This window comes from Amphiura filiformis, chromosome 3 (assembly GCF_039555335.1).
Source record: "Amphiura filiformis chromosome 3, Afil_fr2py, whole genome shotgun sequence".
NCBI lineage: Eukaryota > Metazoa > Echinodermata > Ophiuroidea > Amphilepidida > Amphiuridae > Amphiura > Amphiura filiformis.
Genome location: NC_092630.1, coordinates 76,604,467 through 76,628,315, shown reverse-complemented (window position 1 = coordinate 76,628,315; position 23,849 = coordinate 76,604,467). Strand labels below are relative to the sequence as shown.

Here is a 23,849-nt window from a genome sequence, read left to right as displayed (position 1 = left end):
AATAGTAAAAACATTTACAAAGCTAGATTTTGCAGAAAACCTCATTAAAATTGAACAACCAGTTCCAAAGATATGAGCAATTAAAGAGTTTCCAAAACCAGAGGAAACAAAAGGAAATAGTTCAATTGAATATATGAATACAAAAGCCACCTAAGTCCATACTTTGGCCAAATTGAGTTAAGCATGGGAAATTGTTGCTATACATAGGCCTGTCATATGTATGAAAGAACAACTCAAATTCATCCTCTGTGTCTATTGAGCATGTGAAAATAGCATGTATGAAAGAATCACCCAATTCCATGATTTGAGTCTTGTAACACATTGATTGAAATCCAGTATGTATAAAAGTCCACTTGTAACACATTCATTGCTAGAGAGTGACTTTTGAAAAAAAAATGGGTTTAATAAAGGAAAGTGTGTGGTTATATTACATGGCAGAATGCTTATCAACATTATACATACCTGTGTGCTTTATTTTGTATTATCTTACTAGTGGTAATCTCATTATAACATTGTTGTCGTTGTATATGATTCAAAAAACCACCCAAGTCCAAAATTTAAAATGAACCCCACGAAGTCCCTGAAATGCTAATCGTCATACATAATACAGGTAAATCCACTCATTTGCACGTAAAACTTACAATATTGACTAGGTAAATCTAACTGAAGGAATTAAAATGATACACAGGTTTTTCTCTCAAAATCACTTTCCATGGACTTGGGTGGCTTTTGTATGCATGTATTCAATTGTCTCAAAATCAATATTTCCGAGTTCCGACTGATTTTGCATGAGCGCATTTTTCAACAAATAATCACAGATGTACATTGTTGAAGTTTTTAACCTATGACCAATAAGGTGCAAAAAGTTTAATCTCGGGAAAGTAGGCCAGTTGTAAATATTCTCTCCTTAAGGGATCTGGAATGAGCGTTTTAAGCGTTTCGACAGTATTTTTTGTGGGACATGAGAACACATCAGACATATCGAATTGCATTCTGAATACGAAGAATGTCTTTCTGATATCAAATAATTTTTATTTTCTGAAATTCACGATATAATACAAATTTTATGACAAATTATTAAAATTTGATATTTTTGATATATTTTTGATATATAACAGTCCTCGAAGTAAATTTTATAAATCTAATGATATATTCTTTAAGTGTATGTAGTTGGGAGGAAAAGCCGACGATCATTTGAAAATTTTGATCTTTCATATTGAAGATATGGATTTTGTTCCCAAAAAGACCTAATTTTTTGTGTTTTGTGTTTTGGGAAAAAAATCCATATCTTCAATCGAAAGGTCAAAATTTTCAATTGATCGTCGGCTTTTCATCCCAACTACATACACTTAAGTATAAATCATCAGATTTATAAAGTTTAATGATTTGCAATAAAATGTGTATTACATTGCGAATTTCAAAAAATCAAAATTATTTGATATCAGAAGGCCATTCTTCGTATTCAGAATGCAATTCGATATGTCTGATGTGCTCTAATGTCCCACAAAAAATACTGTCCAAACGTTCACACCCTATCCCTTAAGAGGACCGAGGCCTCGGCTTTTTCTTAATGACAATGTAATAATGTCTGCATGGAGCCCCTATTGCGCCTCCAAACTCTCAAACCCCAAAATGAAAACGATTTAACGATTCAATTGTGCCTGTTACACTGTGTGCTTTATTGATTGGCCCGTGGTGCTTGTGTGCAATACAACGATGCGTTCCCATTGAAAATCGTTGAAAATGCAACTTTTGATTTTGGGGTTTGAGGCTTTGGAGGCGCATATCTTGGTCAATTCTTGTTCGTTTTTCACGAACAGGGTGTCAAATGAGAAACCAAAGTCCAATTAACAAAATGTATATTTCAGAATAATCCAAACTTGTCAAGTTATTGAACAGCAAGAATGAATATAACTGACGAGTTTCTTTTTGTGCCTGGTGTAGTCCAGTGTACAGTGTATTTTAATCAAGTGTTTTAGGCACTGGTATGTTGTCATACCTGTTCCCTGCCCTGCTGACTCCACGCATTCACCAACATATTCCACCGTTAGGCTCGGTAAATCAGCAATACATGCTTCCATATGTAGATGACATTTTGTCTTATATGTCTTTCCATCAGATCCGCAAACCGGTTTCGTATCGATGGTGACGTCACAGTTTGTAGGGCATTGTGGTCCCTCTGGTAGTGCTCCTCCATCATCGCATTGGACTCGAGTACTTATACCGTCTATCAAGCACTTAGGTTTCTCTATAGCAAAATAAATAAACAACAAAAAATAAAATGATTAACGCAAATTCTATCTGAAATATATATACATTAGACCTACCAATTTGGCCAAGGTTCAAACCAGATACTGGATACGTTGAAACGGAACAAATCACATTGTTGGTTGCGTAATACTCTTGCACGCGGGCGTAGGTTCGTAAACTGACAGTGGTTCGTATAGTATCATAGTTGAAATCACCGCAATTTGAGCGGTATAGAATAAGAGAAGTTGCTTATCTTCTCTGGTACCTATGGTACAACAAGTGGTAGAACATGGTAGCGGCCCAGGGTAGCGGATTATCGGTTTGCACCGCACCGACGGCCGGGAGATCGGTTGGCCGTAGTGTAAGAGAGCGTCTAGAGCAAGACTATACGAAAGAGTTATGACCTCTAGAACTGTTAGTGAAATAACTTCAGCTGTTGTTGGCAATGTTTCTATTTTCTCTCATATTGTTTTATCACGAAGTCGCAAATTATGGAAGGAAATGCAAGGTCGTGTTGGTGTAGGGCATTATTTGCCTATGCCCTATGTTTAAAGAGCACATCAAGGAGCTTTTCCGAAAGAATCAAACGCCAAGCCCTCGATATTGGGTTATAATAGTCCCATTTTTACTGTCATCCCCACTTTTCTGCCGTCAAAATTGGGTACCAATGAAAACGGTGGAAACTTGAAAATGTTTCACTTGTATTTTTTTGCTCAACATGGGACAATCCAACTGTGTTCAAATTAATTTTTATTCCCAATGTTTTTTATTGAACCTTCAATTTTGTCTCTCAAATTACAAAGCCCGAAAGACGAGATGTTACTCTTCCAAATGTAACACAACTTTCTTGTCTCAACATGAAGCCCAACGTGACATTTTGGTAAACCGTACGCACTCCTTAATTTTTCAAGTTGCTTAGTCCATATAATAATTATCAACAGACACAAAACAATACCTTCCGAAAGGTGTCTCGAAATATAATTATCATGATTATGGTGACGAATTGATGAATATTGCATTTCCACCTTCCCTAGCTGTTACATTGCAATTTTAATATTCGATGCGAATCATAAAATTATTTCATGGTCATAAAAATACATGATTAATAAACGGTGTCTGTCAACTTAAAGTCAAAGCTATCCGGGAAATCCAATATGCCCAGGATAACAGCTATCTGAATTCTTGGTAAAACTACGATCTTAACCCTGGATTTATTTGCCATAATCATACACATAACAATCATGACAAAGTTGCTCATCTAAATGGGCAACGTGCAACACGTGAAACACGAACCTCTGATTCATTACCCGTCTTCAGGGCTGTCTTCGTAGTACACCTTGTATGATAACCTTTAGCTTCATTTACCATAATTGCAAACCCAAACAAAGTAATTAGATACGATAATTAAAAATTACTATAATCAGGTCAAGGTTTGAGCAGTTTGTTGGTTAAAAGTTGCATAATGCTCTATACTCATCCAACTTCGATATTCTGATAGCCTATATGATTTGTATCGAAATTATGAGTTGAAAAAGTAAATTAAACTATACTGTGGAACCTGTTTATTGACTGAAACAATAATCTCCATCCATCTTTTTGACGGAAACAAATGCAACACATAGATTGGGACAAAGGAATTTAGTACTTAAGACACGGACCCTGGACAAACCAAAGACTGGTCAAAACTTCCTCTAAGCATGCTAAGTGGAAAATTACTTGAAACAATGATAGAAGCTGATAGACCTGGATGATAAGTTCATTTCTCAGTCACTTTGACGTCATTCAAAATCGTAACAGTAATTGTGATTCATTTTTATATCATAATTATCCTGTCACTTTGTGGTTCTTTAGATTACTTCGATGCTTGTACAATTTTACATATACCTGGGGATTTTGTTTTTTGTCTTTTTTAAACCTGCTTTACTTCGTTTCAATGTACTATGTGCATCAAAACGGTAAAAATCGAGACGAAGATAAAGAAGTTGTTGTTTGAATTGATCAATTTGCCCGTGTTAAAGATCCCGGGTTAAAGATACGTCACCAGCTTGCATGTACCTTATGCAGGTTGTGTGTATCATTGATGTTTAGATAAATCGATGTCGCATCCCATAACTACATCGCGTTGACGCAATCTACTCCCATGGGATGTTTAAAGCGGCTCTTTCATCCTTTTGAAGCCTACAAGTTTCACACTTTCACACTTTCAAGAATGAAAATGATCCAGAATTTTGATAACAACGCGCAACGGCTATTATGTCACAGTCTTCGGCTGTCAGCATGGTCAGGAAATGCCAAAATTATTTTTAATGCAATCGCCCGTCTACAAGTATTTACCCCGGTACTTTTTATAACTGTCTGATCATGCTGATCAAATTTCATGAATTCTGTCCATGTTTAGTTTTACTGCATTGTACAAAGTCAAAACCAATACGAGCCGTATGAGCCCGTTCAATACATACAAACACAGTTGGATACTTGGGCCAAACAACTCGACTATCGCAACCTCACTCCATCAATTTGACCATCGATCACAATGCTTCACAGAGATATTAAGTAAGGATGTATGTGCCTAGATTTAGGAGCATTTTTTCGGCCATACAACGGGCCTTTTTAAGTGTTTCGTATATATTGCATAAGATCACGTTTCTGTTTTTTGATCTCCTGTGGAATGTAGGCTTAATTCCTTCTGTTAAATTCTCAATATGATTGACAAGTCTCTTTTACGGACTCGGATTGCTTGAGAACCTTGAACAGAGTCATGTCTTACGTAACATGAACTGCAATTAGTAAATTCATAACAGAATTGGTAACAGAGTTTTACGTATCCCTGTAACTTAAAGCATTTATCTATTTAACAGAGCTGGAATAATTATATTCATCAACAAACGGACAGATGATCCATGTTACAACTGTTCCGTACCTGGTATTTTTAATTGGGCAGAGGCTGTGCTGTCTCCCTGAACTGCAATGTTATCATGATTATGAGATATTATATCATTGTAATACCTTAAGGATGCACATTCAATGACTCCTCTTTAGTTCAAGCGAACCAAGAGGAAATCACGCCAGCACTGCATGATGAGTATTTGGACAAAAAGGAAACCGTCTATTGCTCATTTGCTTTTAATTTTTGTATGTATTTGGTAAAGTTACATTTATACCTTCCATGATTGAAATTTGAGTTATAAACATTGAATTTCGAGCCAGTTTGATGATTGACAATGTTACAATCACCTTCACCATCTTAAGGGGTCGATTGATCGTTGATGAGTTGAAATGAAATGAAGAGTTCAAGGGCGCATAAACAAGATCCTGATCGAAAGCCTACTCACAGAAATCCCTTTTCCCATAAATATATGAGTACATAACATACTTATATGCCAATTACATACCAGTGGTCATACAGGGGCAATAGCATTCATATCGGACAAAATTAAATATTTCGAGTGCAAATCCGTCGCAAGTTTGGTGATATTTGAAAGTTGATGAATTTTGCAAATATATTTTGAAAACTTCTAATTAAAGCTGAAATCATGTGCTCATATTGAATAAATATCTTTAAATCAATAAAATAAAATCGTTAGTGAAGGTTACATTTTGTTTAATTTTTGTTGAGTGCAGTCACTCGTAAAAGGCACTTAAGATGGTCTTTCACTTAGATGTTAGATTTGTTTTCATTGTTGTCGAGTGTAAGTGCCACTTGCTATGGTCTTGCACTATACACTCATCTGCTGTCGTTGAGTGGAAGACCATCAGTTACCTCTTGGTGTTGGTCAAGTGCCACTTACGATGGTCTTGCACTCGATATTTAAAATCAAATCTTAAATGCACTTACGATATATAAATATAACTCGTAACTCGAACTTTATTTTTGCCGTAATTACAATAATAGAAATCACTTTCTTAATATTCCAATAAAACCATAAAATCTTCTTTGGTAAATAAACGGCTTCGTAAAAACAGAAACATGCTGCTCCTGCAAAACCATGCAATGTGTACCTAGAATGGTCTTGCACTCGGCCCACAATCTTTCATGGAAAACGTAATTTACTCAAATACTGATCAGTAAATCTGACCCAATTTTCATCATTTTATATAGAACTCAATTTTGCTTATCATCATATTTACATAATTAATTTAAATTATGATTGAAGTCATAATTACCGGGAATTACAATAATTACACAGAGAGCAAATAATGTATTACGTTAAAAGATCTTTAACTAATAATTACCACTATACATTATGAAGGTGTAAACGCATTCTGATTTCTTGTGACCGTTCGGACGCTTAACTTTGTTATATCAATCTGCATCATGTCTGACTTTCTGTGTTATTCACGAGCTAGTTTCCCTAAAACAATTTAATAAGACATCAGCAACGAGCTAGCTGATTAATTAATCTATGTGACAATCTAAAAAGTGCATAGTGACGTCAAGGAGCATGCCTCGAGCACCGGTGGAAGAACAACTTGGGGCTATCTCCTGGGCTATCTCAGAAAGGCTTGTTATATTAACTCGATGCAGACTGACCTAATTCTGAATATCAGTTTGAATTGATTTAATTTTATAACCGATATAAGTTTGACAGTATAGATCTAGTGCAATTTCGCATGGCGTTACAGAAAATAATGATATGCAGGGTGTGGTTACATGATAAGTAAATATTTCACCAGGTCATATTAGATCTTAAAAGCTTTAGGCTATAGGCGGTGTAAAATGAAAACATTAAGCATTTGGGGTATAATTAACCTTGTACGCCTGAAGCAGGGGTGATGCGCTGTAACGATTGCAAATACAGTATCAGCTCAGCTTCACTGCAAAAAAAATCAAACCTAGTTTTGTTTCTTAATCCCGCGGTTACAAGAGAAATGTTCCTTTTAGTTATGGTAGCCACCGAATGTGACAGTGAAATGTGTCTATTTTAAGCAACACTTTCCTTTTGACTATGTTTAGCATTATTGTATCCTAGAGCTTAAAAATAAGGATTGAAAGTTGAAAGATAATGGATATTGGGACTGAGTGACAATTGAAAATTAAAAAACATAAACGGAAAGTGTTGTTATGCAAAACGAAAAACTTAAAATGATCCATTGTATGGCCTTCGTCAAATAAGACATGATCGAACTGAGAAGAAAACACTCTGTAATCTATATCTAGGCACATATATACATCCTTGCCAAATATCTCTGTGAAGCATTTGACCGATGGTCAAAATGATAGACTGAGGTTGTATGTAGACAGTTAAGTTGCTTGGCTTGGTGATATGGGGTGATATCTACCTGTATCTTAATGGGTCAATCCATACCATATCAAGGATGGCTCCCACCTGACCCCCTCAGATTTGCTTTATATTTTACTCATATGTTGTACCTTATTTTAATATTAAAAACCTGCAAGTTTGAGGTCTGTAGCTCTTACGGATTTTCTGTGGCAGCCATTTAAAGTTGGAGTAGGGGGATCTAAATTTGGATCTTTAGGAGCCTGTATCTGTACCTTCCTTACAAAGAAAGAAACATGCCTGTAATTGCACGTTGTGTCACGGGATCATTAAATATGCCAAAAATAATGTTTAGTAAACTGGCAAGTTAAGCCCCCTAAATTCACATTCCTTGTCAATTGTAGTTACTGATGCTATTTTCACGGGCCCCGAAGTCAATGTGGTCCACTTTCAAAATTTATAAAACATCACATTTATATCAGTACTATTATATTACAACATTACCAAGTCCCAGTAAATCACACTAGTGATGTTTTTTTAAGGTGGACCACGTTAACTTTGGGCCCCTGACCGGAATTTGCAATAAATATGATATCCCTTTAAATGTTGAACAGATTGCTTTGACAGGGTTATAGTTTTTTGCTTCTTCCAGGCATTGTCATGAACACTCTGACGCACGCTTACCTGTCCCGTCGTTTTTCTCGCACCGGTATTCATATGGGTTATCACGAGTGATTCTGTGCTGGGACTCATAACAAAAACAAAAAAACGAGTCCCATGCATTTTTAGGTTAACATACAGTTTTCTCTCACCTGTTACTTGAGGATTTGTTGGTGGTCTAGTCGTTGTTGGTACGTTTGCAGGTGGAGCAGAAGTTGGAATAATTGTAGTCTTTTCTTGTTTTGGTCCAGCAGGTGCATGAGGTTTAATTGGTGGTTCTTCTGGTTTAGCTGTTACTCTACATAGTCCTGCATGAACTACAACGACATTTTTGCCAGTACTGCAAGCTATCTTTTCTAGATGACAGGCTGAGAGATAGCTTACACCATCTGAGCCGCAAACGAAGCTTGATCTTGCACTGGTACCACAATGGCGATGACACGGATCAGGCGTTGTTGTCTCAGGTGGAGAATTAGAAATGGCTATTAAAGATGAAACGAATATTTTAATATTATTATTGTCATGATTTAAAAATCTAAGCATATTATTGTGTTTTCTTATCAAATGATAATAAACATAATGAAGTATTGCATATGTATCAAAGCCAACAAATTTTTTCAGGTATTTATCCTTTGTCATACTTTTTCAAATTTGCACCCCACAAAACAATATGTGGAACTGAGAGTGCAATATTTGAATTCTTCAGTGCATTAGCATTAGAGCAAAATAGTTTAAAATATCTACGTCAATAGAAAACGTAATGAAAATAGAAATATGACTTATGTCTTCCTGTAAAGCACTTGCTCAATATATAATAAGAGACTGTCTCTGTGTCCTCCAACAAGTTATGTCTTACAACCTTAAAATACAACCAGGGTCTTTCAACGTGAATCCATTGACACGTTTTAGATACTGGAAGTGTCTTGCATGTGACATGATCTTCTCTACCTGTGCACGTGACGTATTCGAAAAGAGTGGCCAAGGTTGTAAAAGTGGCCAAAATAAAAAGATACATGTACATACCTCAGTTTAAAAAGCATTTATATATGTCATGTCAGGGGTTATCTTTTATTCTTTTCTTTAAATGGGGCCAGTACCCTGTACCTGTATTTTCTAGATTAAAAGGATTTTAATTCAACCACCGTTCTTGTTAATTTGTACAGGATATTTTCATTAATGATAGTATAATATTCTCAAGGATACTGTAATGGCAATTAATTTTCTTTATATGCTCATATATAAGACACATCCATTGGCTAGTAGTCGACAGACTTTCTTGTCATATCTGAACTATTGCCATGTAAATCTACAAAATGAGAAACAAAATCATTGAGCGGCTGCAGTGGGCTTTTATGTATTTGCTTGGATAATTACTATTTGCTGGTAAATATGATAATGTTAATCAAAGAAAAAAGAAAAAAAAAATTACTCAAGTTTATGCCATTCTGTGTTTTATTTGAGTATATTGGCGTGACTGTCTCGTCGTTAAGACATGTGATATTTTGATTGAATAACTACATGAGCACAAAGTCACATGTCTTTATCTAATGGAAACACCCCCACCAATATGTCTAATCACAAGCATGCAATGGCAACCTCAGATTCCACTACACAAACAGACTATCCACAAAACACACATACGTTTTGACCAACTGACGTTGTGTCTCACCAAAACTGAAGTTCGACTTAATTTGGATTGAAATGAAGCCTAAAGCATTACATCTATTTACTATGGTTAGAATATGTGTTGTTGTCGAGATTTAAATGGTTTTGTGTCATAAGAAGTATGGTTTCATGCTAGACAGAATTAGTTGAAAAATTTGTAATTTCAATATATCCTGTTTGTCATGTCAGTAATCTCCGTGTCTACTTTTTCTTCACCTCTTCTTCTCTTTCCCCTTCATCTTTCGACTTACTTTTCCGTCCTGACCTGAATCGTTTTTGAAGACACAATCTGTAATACACGTGCTCACTAAAATTGTCCGCCACGTGTGTCCAACATTAAGTCATGTCTCACAGACACAAAATCAACCAAGTATCTTCAACTGTACTCAATTGACAAGTCTCGTACTGGAACTGCATTGCACGGAGACATTCGTATTTTCTCTGACCTTGGACATGACATAATCGACAGAAGTTTGAAAACTGGCTCACCATATTCACAGGTGTAGATGATAAAACATAGCTGAACATAGTGTCTAGTGAAAGACACCGTTATTGCAAAGAAACACAATGTTACAGTGCATGCAGTATGAATTTGCCAGTAAATGAATAAGGTGATAAACCCCTCATTGTCACCTACATAGAATCTTGATTTTAAAGCATTCATGTACGTCAATAAAGATCATATTTTTGTTGAAGGGTGGGTGGTACCCCTGTAACTTTATTTCCTAAAAAAAACTAAATGATTTGAATACAACTCTTCTTGTCAATTTGTCCAGGAAATTTTAATTAATGAGCATGATAAGAGTATATTGTCAAGGATACTCCTGTGACATTAAAGCTGCTTTGTGTATGTTGTTAGACATTGTATAACATTAACATCAAACTAACTTTCACGTTCTATCTGAATCATTCGCTTCAAATTCTACGATAAACAAAACCAATAAGTGTGTAAGGTTGGGTGTTATTATTGTTTTTGCTTAAATAATTACTGTATTTTGCTGCTAAAATAGTAATAATGACATGAAAGCTTTCAAAACAACATTAGATAATAATATAGCACTATTTCTTTATATGATAATTTCATAAGAGACGAAAATTACTCCATAGTGATGTAAAAAAACGAAGACATGGGTTTTGATAGGATATAAGCATATAAAGTCACATGTCTTTTCTATAGATGAGTTGACCTCAATGTTTATCAACAAAGGCAATGCACGTACTGGTATATCGATATGCTTGAGCGAACTGCATACTGTTCGCGCGTATACTGCCATAGGCAACGACGTGTCGTCAGAAGTCAACTCATCTATGCGAAACACATAACAATATGTCTAATCACAGGCATGCAATGACAACCTCAGATTCCACTACACAAACAAACTATCCACAAAACACACATACGTTTTGACCAATTGACGATGTGTCTAACCAAACCCGAAGTTCGACCACAGATTCTAGAAGGTCGACTTAATTTGAATTAAATGAAGCCTAAGGCATTACATCTAGTTACTATGGTTAGACTATTGTTGTAGTGATTCAAGTGCTTTTATGTCGTCGAATAAATCCGTATTCATGGTATTTGAGAGACGTATGGTTTTACATCAGATTCCTTTTAAAACCTCTTATTTCCTTCTTATACAATAGTGGACATTAACAACCAAACGAAAAGAATGAGGCTTCTTATTTGAAACATAAGATATTGTAAGTTTGAGGTTTGTAAGGTAAGTTTGTGGTTGGATTTTTCTGGCGGAAATGTCCATCTATCTGACAGGCACATTTATAAAATTGCATTAAGATTGTTTAATGAGACGTGTGTATGGAAATTTTTACAGAAAACGACAAAAACAATAATTACTACCATGACTTCAATCCAGCAACTACAAGAACTTTTTAGTTTTTATCGTAACGTTTTTTAATATGTATAAAGGGCTCACAAATGTTAATGTTCAATGTTTGGCAGAAGATATTTTACAGCATTTAAATGGCCACCAGGGCATGACCACCATTCCTCTATGCAGATATATCAGCTCTCCTCAACATGGCATTCACACCACGTCTCATGAGAGGTCTGTCCTGCCTGGGGATATCAACCGTTGTGCAATTATGTGTCTCTGGAGTTCATCAAGGTCTGCAGGAGGACTTGTGAAACCTTTGATTTCAGATAACCCCACAAGAAGAAATCCAGAGGTGTGAGATCAGAAGATCTTAGTGGCCAATTGCCATGCCACTTGGTGCTTTAAAGCAATTCAATTACTGTAAGAAAGTGGTGAAACTGGGATGTTCATGTTATTTTAATAATACAACTGCTTTTTTACACGACTCACAAAAATAGCCAGTGAGTTCTTATTAATGGTCACACGCCAGTAATTTTATAGTTGTGGGAGGACACAATGTTGATTCAGCTATCAACTGAAGTACGTTGACCAAAAACCTCATACTTTTCAATCTAGTTGCATATTCCAATGTATACTTTATTATGATACACCCTGTATGTGGGTGTGCATACATGTTTGTAAAGGTAATGTATAATTACTTACACACCAATTCGCTGCCGAAGTGACGTAATAACCGGATTAACTACCATAGCAATAGATTAACACAATTTTTGAATAGATCGCCATGCACTACAACATTCACGTGGTACCTATGTATTGAACCATAGATGTCAAAGAAATGCTGATTACTCGTACCTGTAAGATTAGTATCTTTGAAAAGAGCGGTATTGTATTCAATCTATGATTGCAGACATGTACAGGTGATGAGTGCAACCTGCTTGTAGTGCAGGGCGATCTATTCAAAAGTTGTATTGCTATGGTAATTAATCCGATTATTACGTCACTTCGACAGCGAAATCTAGACGCTTCATCAACCATGTCTACTGCTACCAAATGACCACATGACCACATTTAACGAACACATACAATCACAACAATAAAACCAGCATCAATAATGATTGTAATAATGAATACGAACATGAAACTGACCTATTAAGTTAGTTAAATCTAAATCATGCGCACGTTCGGGACCTGGAGTACAAAATAATAACAAATTATACTTATGCTAAAGTAAATGGAAATTCTTAGTTCTCTCTAACTGACACATACATAATCATGTTAGTAATTTTCAACAAATGAGGGACCATTGCAATATTGATGTAAGCTCTTGTGCATAATTTAAAACCACTCCAGAGTAAAGGTAGCTACGCCCAACACTTTGATAAAGATCTATTCCTGGGTTAATCCCAATATTATGATGTGCTGAAAACATAAAGATTTTTGCTCTTATATTCCAAGTCAATGATGCCGATCTATTTGACCATGTTGACGCTTCCTCGAATATTTCAACTTCATATTTCAACTTGTTCTCTTTTTGTTTTAAAAGTCTTAGAATAAAGATTATTCGAAATTAAATAGAAAAGGATGAAACTTATTTCTAAACGAATGGTACTCACTCGGTACTTGTGGTGGTGCCTGAACTTCGCATGGTCCTGGATGGGCAACTCTTAATTGCCTTAAATTCATGCCCTGTCGACATCTATATCTATGCAGTTCACATTCATTGGGATAGGTGATGTCATCTGTACCACAGCACTCTCCTTGCTTGAATTGTTTGGGGCATCTTCTGATTACTCTTTGGCATTGCTGACTCATTCCACTGGTTCCACCTGAAGGAATAAATCAAAATAATGATTAATGATGACTTTTTACGGAAAATATAAACCATTGTTCATGTTGAACTGTTTGTACTTTATCAAGAGAAATACTTTTACTTCCAAGATATGTAAATGCTGTGAATATTTCTTTAATAAGAGGAAGAAAAATAAGTACCCAAAAGAACTTGAAGGATGAATGAGGATACAGGCAAATTTTGGTGGCTGTAAAATGAATACAATACTTCATAGGCTTATGAACTGGGGCTGGGGAACTAATTTTAGTACATGGACTCGAATGCCATTCAGTCCCCCCCCAATAATTCCAGGTGAAGTGAAAAAAGGTCATCAGAAACCAGGAAAATATGTGTTCTTGACGATTTTTTTGCAAAATTTTCTGACTCGGGCACCCCCAAAAATGTTTGTCAGCCACCCCTGTTGAAAATCTTCCCAAATCTTCGTCAATTGTTGTGGGTTTTATTCACCTATTTACAAGTAAAAGTAAATCATTTGAGTTACTAAAATAATTGATATTAAAGTTCATACACATATTTCTGATTTCCTGAATTACCACAACAATCGTGCTCTTAAAGACACATGGTGTCAAGATAACCATGATAACCTGTTTTTCCGTTAATCTACTCCTATAGTTCCTATGACAGGGAGGAGTGATCTTAATCTCATCAGTAATGTCATTAATCGCTGATTTCCGGGACATTAATGCACCTTGATTTGGTATTCGACAGGTGATTGTGTTAATAATCTAAAGATCAATATAGGATCTTTGATGTAAGAATATTTTGTTGCAAATAATAGGCAAATTATGATATCATTGATAGGGATTGGTTTACCACACTGCTGTTGTATGACGCAAGTTAGGTTTTCATAGACATGTTTAAGAATTTTATAGATAGACAAAGCTTAAATGATATATGTTGTTATTGCCTACTTGATACGGATATTTACACATGAACTAGGGTGTGGAAAGCCATTCCTGTCTATGGAAATACGCCCTTTATAATGCACTCGTCAAGCTCTTTGCGGCATTGGTAAAAAAGGGCTTGTTAACCTCAAGCTAATTGTTTAACATCTGACGGCAACTCTCAAATTCTGTTAATTACCACAATTTTAGTATATCACATACATATCAAAATTGCGTGACCAAGTACCCAATATCGGGGGATATAATTAACAACATCACTGATATATTATATGATAAAACACTTACGTAAATGTGGGAAACAGTTTTGACCATAAGAACCTGTTTGTCATATTCAGATTAGCAAAATAAAGTACAGTTAACGTGTTTTACCATTGCTGAACTGGGATATCTCACCTCGTATATCATAAATGACGGTGTGTTTCGATTTTTTAAATCTTGATTATGTCAACTTTATGGTCCCTAAAAAGTCCAAACTGTAAAAATTGCAAGTCTTAGATTGCATGAATTCATGTCAGAATGTGATTAACAAATGCAATTCTTATGGCTAATTCTTCCAGTTTAAAACAAAATAATCAAGGACGATTTGCATTTTCATGTTTTCAAAGCTCTTCAAACTGCCAGTTTAAATATTGAAATGTTTTGGTTGCCAACAGGCAAACACAACTAAAAACGTTTGTTGAAAACCATTATAACATGATATGAACATGACTGATGTTGCGATGAAAGATTTTGCGTTGTACATGAATGTGCTTGAGGAGGTTAGAAAGGAGTCATAAAAATACATTTCTTATTATTCATTCTGAAATGCAATCCACGTAAACAAAAAAAAATCTCCTGTCATGCTTGTAGCACAGACCCTAGTAGAATACAAAGTTTTAACAGCTAGGCGTGGTAAAGCGTGCCAAGCTTTGACAGCCCGTCAATCATACTAACAGTACAACGCTTTCTTCATCGCTTACACACAGTTACTGTCGATCTATGGTTACATGAATCTCACAAATCTGGAAAGAATGGCACGACTGTCCCCAGTTAAACCATGGTTAAACCTAAAACAGTAGCATTATTCTTGAGAAATTTTTGGTGTTTTTTTAGCAATACACAATATCAGGTGGGGTGGGGAATGCTAAGTATGGGTGTGTATTTATCATAACACTTTTTGTCAAGCACATTAGCTTTGTTTAAATTCAACATGATAATGATATTTTATTTTGAGTATCCATAAAATGATGTGAATGTTTGATGGGTTTTGATTATTAGTCATACGTAGTGATTCAGCCTCAGTACCCGAACATACTTAACCAGGGTCTCAATATATTGTCAGACCTTGGACCTGTGTTTTAAAGGAAAGCAATAGGCCTACAGATATTATAATCCAAAATCGAATTTGGCTATGGACATTTACTGAATCACGCTTTTGAACTTCATAATTTTGCTTTAGGCGAAATGTTATGAAAAAGAAACATCCTGTTATTTTACAGGGCAAGAATTTTTGTTGTTTTAAACATACGTAAATGACCCTGACACATCTTCAATATAATTTTAATGTTAAAGTGATTTATCTTTAAAATATTCCGGCATTCATCATTTAAAGGATTAATGCCAATTAACACTGTCATTTCATATAGACGGGTGTCCTTCGCCATAGCGATTAATATCGTCTTTCTATCCCAATTTAATCGGTCAATTGACTTCATAGAAATATATTGTTAAATGTCACAAGCTCATCATTCAAAAAATAAGATGACAATACTGGGCATAATGTCCATTAAAGTGTATATCATTAGGAATTGAATGGGTCGTAAAATGTGTATCAAAAGATTTAATTTTAGCTTATAAAGAAAATTAAATGTCAATTGAGTTTTGTCAATTGAGTTTTTTTACAAATCGCCTGGAATTGCATATTTAGGTTTCAGTGATTGGTGACAAAATGGTGATATGTTTCTGAAAAGCGTTTCCGCTTGAAACCTATTGTAGATCTTAATGTCCGTAATTTTAATTGATAAGCTCTTTCATCTGACAATTTGCAACTTACATCCATAATAAATCCATGCTTAATGAACAACGGTAGGCTAAGCGTCATATTTAATGTTTTGTGTTTTTGGTTGTTTAAGGTGGTACTATATCCCCGATAAATTTTGTGACAAATTTATCAGGGGTGTAGTTACCACCTTAAGCAGTCAAGTTAGCTCAATCGATTAGGCGTTCGACTATTTTGCGTGTTCGAACCCAGGCTGTGGTTTAGTTCGCTCTCGTGGAAAAATCATGAATTCATGAATTGTCTCGTTGTAACCCGTACGAAACTAGGGGAGTCGATCCTTGTTGCGTTGGTCTTGTTGAATGTGCGCTCTATTTTTGTAGGTGTGCGCTCTTGAAGCTGCAAAGTCCCTGTGTTGTCAAATGGTTCATAGGCCTATGAAATGATGTGGGGCCGTAGTGGTCAGCGACAACTTGTAAAGTGTGCTGACGCTTGTGGATCAACGTCTAGACGTTGTGCCTGTGCTTGTGCACTATGAATGACTGCGCCTTTTTTGTTTGTTTGTTTGTTTTGTTTTGTTTTGTTTTGTTTTGTTTTGTTTTGTTTTGTTTTGTTTTGTTTTGTTTTGTTGTTGTTTTAACAAAGCGCCATGGGCGTCATTTATTGGCAGGTACAGGCGTTAGTTTTCATTTTCATTTCATACGATACGAAGTTGCTCGTCCGTCATATGTTAGGGGACGAGGAACACGACGACATGTAGAGGAACTCATTTGTAGTGTAACTTACCTAGGAGCAAATCCTGGGCAGTCCTACCTACTACTCTACCGACTGATTATTTCCCATAGAAGAGGAATGCGTGCAAAAAGATATGTGTTTAGAAAAGAAATATATGTTTAGTTCCCAGACATAAAGGAAGACCAGATAGAAGATAACAAATTAGAACATTATACATGTTATAATCCATCAAGAAAAACAAGGCACCCATCTCTATGCGTATAAATAAAACATACACGTGCAATGATGTTTATCTGACATATAAAATGATCATTATGGGTAATCTTTTCAACCGACATGGCATTACATTACAACATGCGTTGCTACGAAGAGAAATAAATGTACCAATTAATTTGCAGTCGTATATAAGCCTATACCCTGTAGGTATAGATCGTGGTGTCTTCGTGGGGATACGTTTTGTACAGCTCATTTACCTTAAAACAAGCCCAAGAAAAATCTGAACGCATAACTTTGGGACAAGTAAATATAGAAATCCTAATTTATACTTTCCTGTGTATTATTTAGAATATCGCAACCTGACTCACAGGTCGATGGCAAAAAACACGTAAAGTGCACTATGTAGGCCTATAATTCTGGTGAATACGGGGGCATTATAGCAACAGCCGCGTGATGGGGGTTACCGTTTGGGTCAGGGGGTGGGTGCCAACATGGTGACTATTACCTTACTACCGGTATGTAGTAAGGGATAATCTCATTTGAGTTGTCAAGATCACCTTTTATATAATATGCTTATCAAGTTACGCATTTGACTATTCATTTCAAAGTTAAACGTGCACTGCTACTTTAGTTGAAGTGACATATATCGATACAGTGGGAATTCGTTAACACGAAATCTGTTAGCGCAAAATTCCTAAGTACAAAATACAAAATGTGTGTATGTTATACATCATAAAGACCAGGGCTGATAACGCACCACTGTACGGACTAATTATGATATAGCAAATATTTTGACACTTTTGATTGTATTGTTTGGTACAATACCCTTAAATTAGAAAACTTCATGAAATAAAGATATAATTTTTAATTTCAAAACAATTCCTCTATCCAGTTTCACACTTATTGATTTGGGTATCTTACAATTAAAATGTTGACCTTCCCCTCTGTCATTGTCTGTACTATTATCATGATTATTGTACTTCGGTTTACTAATATTAGTAAAGTGGGAGTTTCTTCTAAAACATTAAATTCCTTTGAAATAATAAATAAATTCTTGACCGAAACCTCAATCTTTCCACAACAATACCCTTAATCAGTTATTTTTCTCATTTGTCCAGCATATTAATATTTTAAAAAATACAATACACCTATATGCGTCACAATTCTGTATTTATTTATTTTTTTAAATCATACCATAAATAATGCGCAATTATATAGGTATCATAATCTTATCGCATCACTTCATGCCACAAAACCACTAAGGTTTACTCAACACTACATTACATCATCATCAACTAAACATTTATCTTCAAAGTTCAAGTAAGTTGATGGTTATGAGGTTCGTTAAAACATTATGACTTAGGAAATGAGGACCAGAAGTAAGGGGATATAGAAGTTCCTGACTTCCAACTACTACAAAGTCATGTAAAGCAAACAACGGAAAGCTATTCGAAGAAAACACAATGTCACTACGAAATGTAGTCAGTCATGGTAGTGCCCTCCGTTCAAAAAGGGCTCTTGACGTTTTGTTGAGACGCGACATACCATTTTGTTCATTTTTTTTTATCATTGCATGGTTAAAAGTATATCAGGTAAAAGTATATCAATTAAACAAATAGTAAAACAATTTCTCGAATTTGTACTTTGTAATAATTGAAATTAGACCGCCTGCAAGCCTTTTGGTTGCACCAGAGTAAGAAGTGCATAATTAGGCATATAGCGTTTTATTTAAGAACGTTCCTGCAATCTTATTAGTTCTTAGTTGTTTGATATGACACGATATCACATACTTTAGCGCGTGCGTGTCGACGCGATACTCGTACGCGCTATTTGAACCAATCGGAGATGCATAGCAACAACGGGACTGATCGATTGTAAGCCGTGGGTAATTCCTTTTAAAATGTAGGATTTAATTTGATTATAATCTAGTATACTTATGATTAATATATTTATTTGAATTGAAGTGTTTAAGAATGAGAGTAAAGGTAATATTTTTAGCCGCTGTGGTGCATCTATCGTCTCATATAACACGCGACATCATTATTGACATTTATTGTGTAAAACAACTCGGCTTCGCCTCATTGTTCGGCTTAAAATTATGATGTCGCCCGTTATATGCACGACAGCGGCCAAAAATCATAATTTGATTCAAACTTGCAAATAGTGTTTTTGGTTTGTTGTTAAATCAAGTGATAAAGTTAATCGAGTCACTCGCAAAGTCCTTGATGTGAACTTGGAGAAGTTCAAAGCCTGTCATTTATGCATAAAATGAAGGATAATTAGTGTTAGTACAGAGCAAAAATCGAAGGTTAGTAGGTGAGAAGGAAAAAAGTAGAAGGTCCTCTAGTCTACGTTGCAGTATAGTCTTCCTTACCAGTCGCTGGTTTCGTCGGTCGTTTCTTGCATGGGCCGTCAGCTACTTTCGTTATCGTCTTCGATGGCGATTTACAGTTAGCTCTTTGCAATTTGCAAATATCTTTATACGTTTTTCCATCACTTCCACAAACTCTACCAGCTGGTAAATTTCCGCAGTTTCGTCTGATTTTTCTACAGTACGATGCTCGTTGTCTGCCACCTTCAGTGTATAAAAACATTATATTACTATTGCTAATAAACCTAGAAATACTTCTGGTATTGCATCATGGGGCTCTTAACAGTTAGGAAATTTGCCAAAATATTCTGAAACTTTGAATCAGCTGGTACATTATATGAGCTAAACATAGCTTAGAGGCTGTATGTCAGGCATATCCTTCATACTATTTACATCTCGTTTTTGCCAAACTTTGTTGTTTTAAATTGGTGACTATAAAATGGTTTTAAAAATACTAATTATTGCTTCGAGCAAATGACAATTTAACTTTCAATATTGATGCAAAATAGAAAGTAATATTTCAAATAAAATAAAAAATTAAAATATCATCAGCCATTCTATATTATTGACGTACAAGTACATAAATTCAAAGCTTCAAATGCAGACACTAAAAATTTAGCAGACGCCTGAAGGTTTCTATCTATATTTGGTCAGGATTGCAGTTAATATATTTCTTCCAGCTTATATGAATTTCATATCGTATGAATCACGTATCTATGGCAGCTTCAAAATATTGTACTTAGTTTAAATGGGTAACTTGGGAGATTGCGATCACAAGAGGAATCAATGCAGAACTTGAAAATAAGTCATTCACGACCAATAAATAACAACACAGCACAGCAAAAGACATACACATCAACTGGAACGTTATATAATATTACACATTAGTCAGTGTGTTAGTTTATGTGTTAGGTATATAAATATGTTAGTCAAGATCTATACTTGGTTACAGGTGACTGCTATAGCCTATAGCTGTAAAAAGAACTAACGCGAAATTATCCATCATCGTTGTATGATGAGGTCGAGATGTTACACTTTGGTGATGATGGTGACTCAGTAACGAAGAAAGAAACGATCATATCAACATGGTCAAGAAGGCAAAAACACGATGCAAGTTGAAGATAGTGAGACAAATTGATAAATATTCATGGATTTGTTACAAATTTTGATGGATAGACGAGATCGAAAAATGTTCAAATCGTCTCCTCTTAAGATTTGCAAAATTTGCTGATTTTCCTTTTAAAGATATGTTTGTCTGCTCTCACAAACTAATATCCTTATTTTATTTGCAAGTTCGTCTGATTTCCTAAATGTAAATCGTGTAAAACATAACAGGTTTAAAGATATCTAACCTTCTGATCAGTAACAAATTCATAAAAGCTCTCACATCCGCGAAATCTATGATATCCATGAGGAAGTTTCAATTTCCTGAAATATGTCAAGAAGCTCAAAGATGCTATTGTTAGTACACTAGGAGAGCCTTTGGAAGTTAGTACACTAGCCTACTTCATTATAAGCAACGACTACGAGCAACAACATCAACAGAGAATATTAAAGCCATAATATACGATATCTGTCAAATTTTTATTTTCTTATTCTTTCACAAAAATTAAATAAGATGTAGAGTATGGTGTACGAGCTTATTTCAGCAAAAATTCGAAAAGAATTACAAAGCCAATAAATGATAAAATACTATGCCTTAAGTATTTTTAATGAGATAAAAAACCCTATTTTTATCTTGACTCTGCTTTAACCAGTAGCTCTATGGAATGTTTATTATTGTATTCCGTGTTGTTGAAAAAGATCGCATATTATTATGGCTTTAGACATGTTAAAGGTGCAATGTGTACTGTGTGCATGGTAACATGTGCATTACACATGAACAGTTAATTAGCTATATAAAGTGGAACAGTAAACAGTAAGAAAAATCTTGACTGTTTATTAAACAGTAGCTCTATGGAATACTTATTATCGTATTCCGACAATAATTTAAAATTGCTCTTTGAAACTGAATTTGACTGTTTCTAATTAGGTGTAAGTTGGAACACGTGTTAATATTACAAATGTGTAAAAAATCAGGATAGAAAACAAATGACGAATTTTTGTTGTTGAAAAAGATCGCATATTTTATGGCTTTAGACATGTTAAAGGTGCAATGTGTACTATGTGCATGGTAACATGTGCATTACACATAAACAGTTAATTAGCTATATAAAGTGGAACAGTAGCAAACAGTAAGAAAAAGTTCACGTTACTACAAATGTAGGTGAAAATAACAGCTAGGTTTTTACAAAAGCACATACAATATTCATCTATCTAGGTATTTTATATGATTTATATACTGTTCATATTGTCCTTACCTTCACCACTTTCACTCTCATCAGTCAGTCCAATGTGAAAATAAAGTGCTGCAATGTATACTAGTACTGCTGTAAAGTTGCTGAGCTTCATGGTGATTGCCGCCAAATCTCACTTTCTATCAAAAAGTTTACAAAATCAAATATTTGTTTGCCGAGCAAAGTATAAATATATATGTTCCAATGAGCTACTTTGGTGGATTGCTGTATACTCTTGACAGATCAGGTGAATGAGTCTATAGGCGTACATACAGAGTGTATGACATGACAAGCCGGCCGGCCAAGTTAAGAAGTTGAATCACTTTTTTATCATACGTCGTGCGTCACACTTGTACATTATGTGGTGACTAGTCGAGAAGTAGCGTCAAATCAAAGTTGCAATAATTGAGAGACACTATCTTGAAACCAGTCTGTATGAAGACAATATCTGGCCGACGTAAAATTGCATCTCCTGAAGATAATCCACCACAATAAAGCTGGTATTCAAATACACATATATTTATATGATAAGAATAATGAACACTTAATAATGCTGAATGCACATATCAGAAAGTTAGTTTTACTCAAATAAGAAATTGCTCATGCGCGTTGGAGTTCGGTTGGCGAACCTGAACCACTCACGCATGCTCGTTGTTAATCATCAGCACGGAAGCTAAATTTCTTTCTCTTAAAAGCATGATGTTGTTCTCCAACTCCTCCAGTGAGGGGAAATATAAGAATAGAAAACCTCATCTACGTCATTGTGAATGAATGTTATTCATGACTAATTGCTTCATTAGTGTTTTTAACAAGAATGTTGCAAATAATGTTCTTTCATGGTTATATTTGCATGAATATTCACTTTTTCACCGTGTCTCGAAATTTGTTGCACCAAGTAAAGCGTCAGTAAAAGAATTCATCAGAAACTGTAGTGTATTCATTACATTTTGTGGCGGTTAGGCGACGAAAAAAGAAAACCCTGTTCTACGGGCCCGACCGACCCAGATTTTGAACAAATTGGGAAAAAGAAATTTCTGTACAAATGATTGCCGACCCAAATGTCGGAAATTTCAGGAACAATTTTTTTTGTATTTTCTCAAATTGCAAATTATTTACAGATTTTGGTGATTTTTTTGGGTAATTAAAAAAAAAGCCGACTGACCGACTCCGTCGAACAGGATTTCTTTTTTTCGTCGCCTTATGGGCATGGTGTCAATCCATTTTTTGTTGTTTTCAGCCAGTTTTTGACAATTCAGGCCGACCACTCCCCCCCCCCCCACACACACACACACATTTCAAGCGGGATTGGCGCTAATTATGGTGGTGGGGTGGGCGCACTCCCCCGGGGTGCACTCACAATTGGAATGGGTAATGTCATCTTGTGAATCTGCTTTGTGCGAAATACCTTGCAGCTTTTTACATAAGCGGCTGATAGCTAAGAGATAATAATAAAAAAACACCTTGATATAAGAGAATCTTTGGATGATAATGATATTGCGTACAGATGAAATCTAACCAGATGTTAGCAAATATTATATCACTCATACATAAATTCTAGACAGTTCATTGGTTGATTGCCATTTATCATTTTTACCATCAGCCTCTCCGTGTGATAGTTTTTACCATCATCGTGCTCCGCCGTAGGGGAAACGTACAAGTAACTGGAGAGAGGAAGCGACGAGGAATTCCAAATCACAGCGCCAGGTAGTGACCGGACCACCGAGTGCGAATGTGCATTTATTTTGGAAGGTTCGTGTTTGTTTTAAGTTTTGGTGCGTTTTTTCTAAAATTTGATACTTTTGTGATATTTCAAGAAAATGACAAAATCTT

General features: G+C 35.4%; 1 protein-coding gene across 2 annotated transcripts in view; it reads right to left on the bottom strand.

The window, feature by feature from the left end:
* The window catches only part of LOC140149160 (serine protease inhibitor dipetalogastin-like), a 41,607-nt gene that overhangs the window by 10,032 nt on the left and 7,726 nt on the right, over positions 1–23,849 (bottom strand). Inside the window, exons 2-6 of one of the 2 annotated variants that reach the window (XM_072171352.1) lie at positions 22,044–22,159; positions 19,687–19,887; positions 13,246–13,458; positions 8,282–8,611; positions 2,000–2,248 (exon numbers count right to left, since the gene is read on the bottom strand). In XM_072171352.1, the coding sequence (XP_072027453.1) occupies positions 2,000–2,248; positions 8,282–8,611; positions 13,246–13,458; positions 19,687–19,887; positions 22,044–22,134 (1,084 nt within the window). In that variant the 5' untranslated portion in view covers positions 22,135–22,159. Of the gene's footprint in view, positions 1–1,999; positions 2,249–8,281; positions 8,612–13,245; positions 13,459–19,686; positions 19,888–22,043; positions 22,553–23,849 lie in introns of those variants that run through there. The other variant, XM_072171353.1, reaches the window with a different exon arrangement.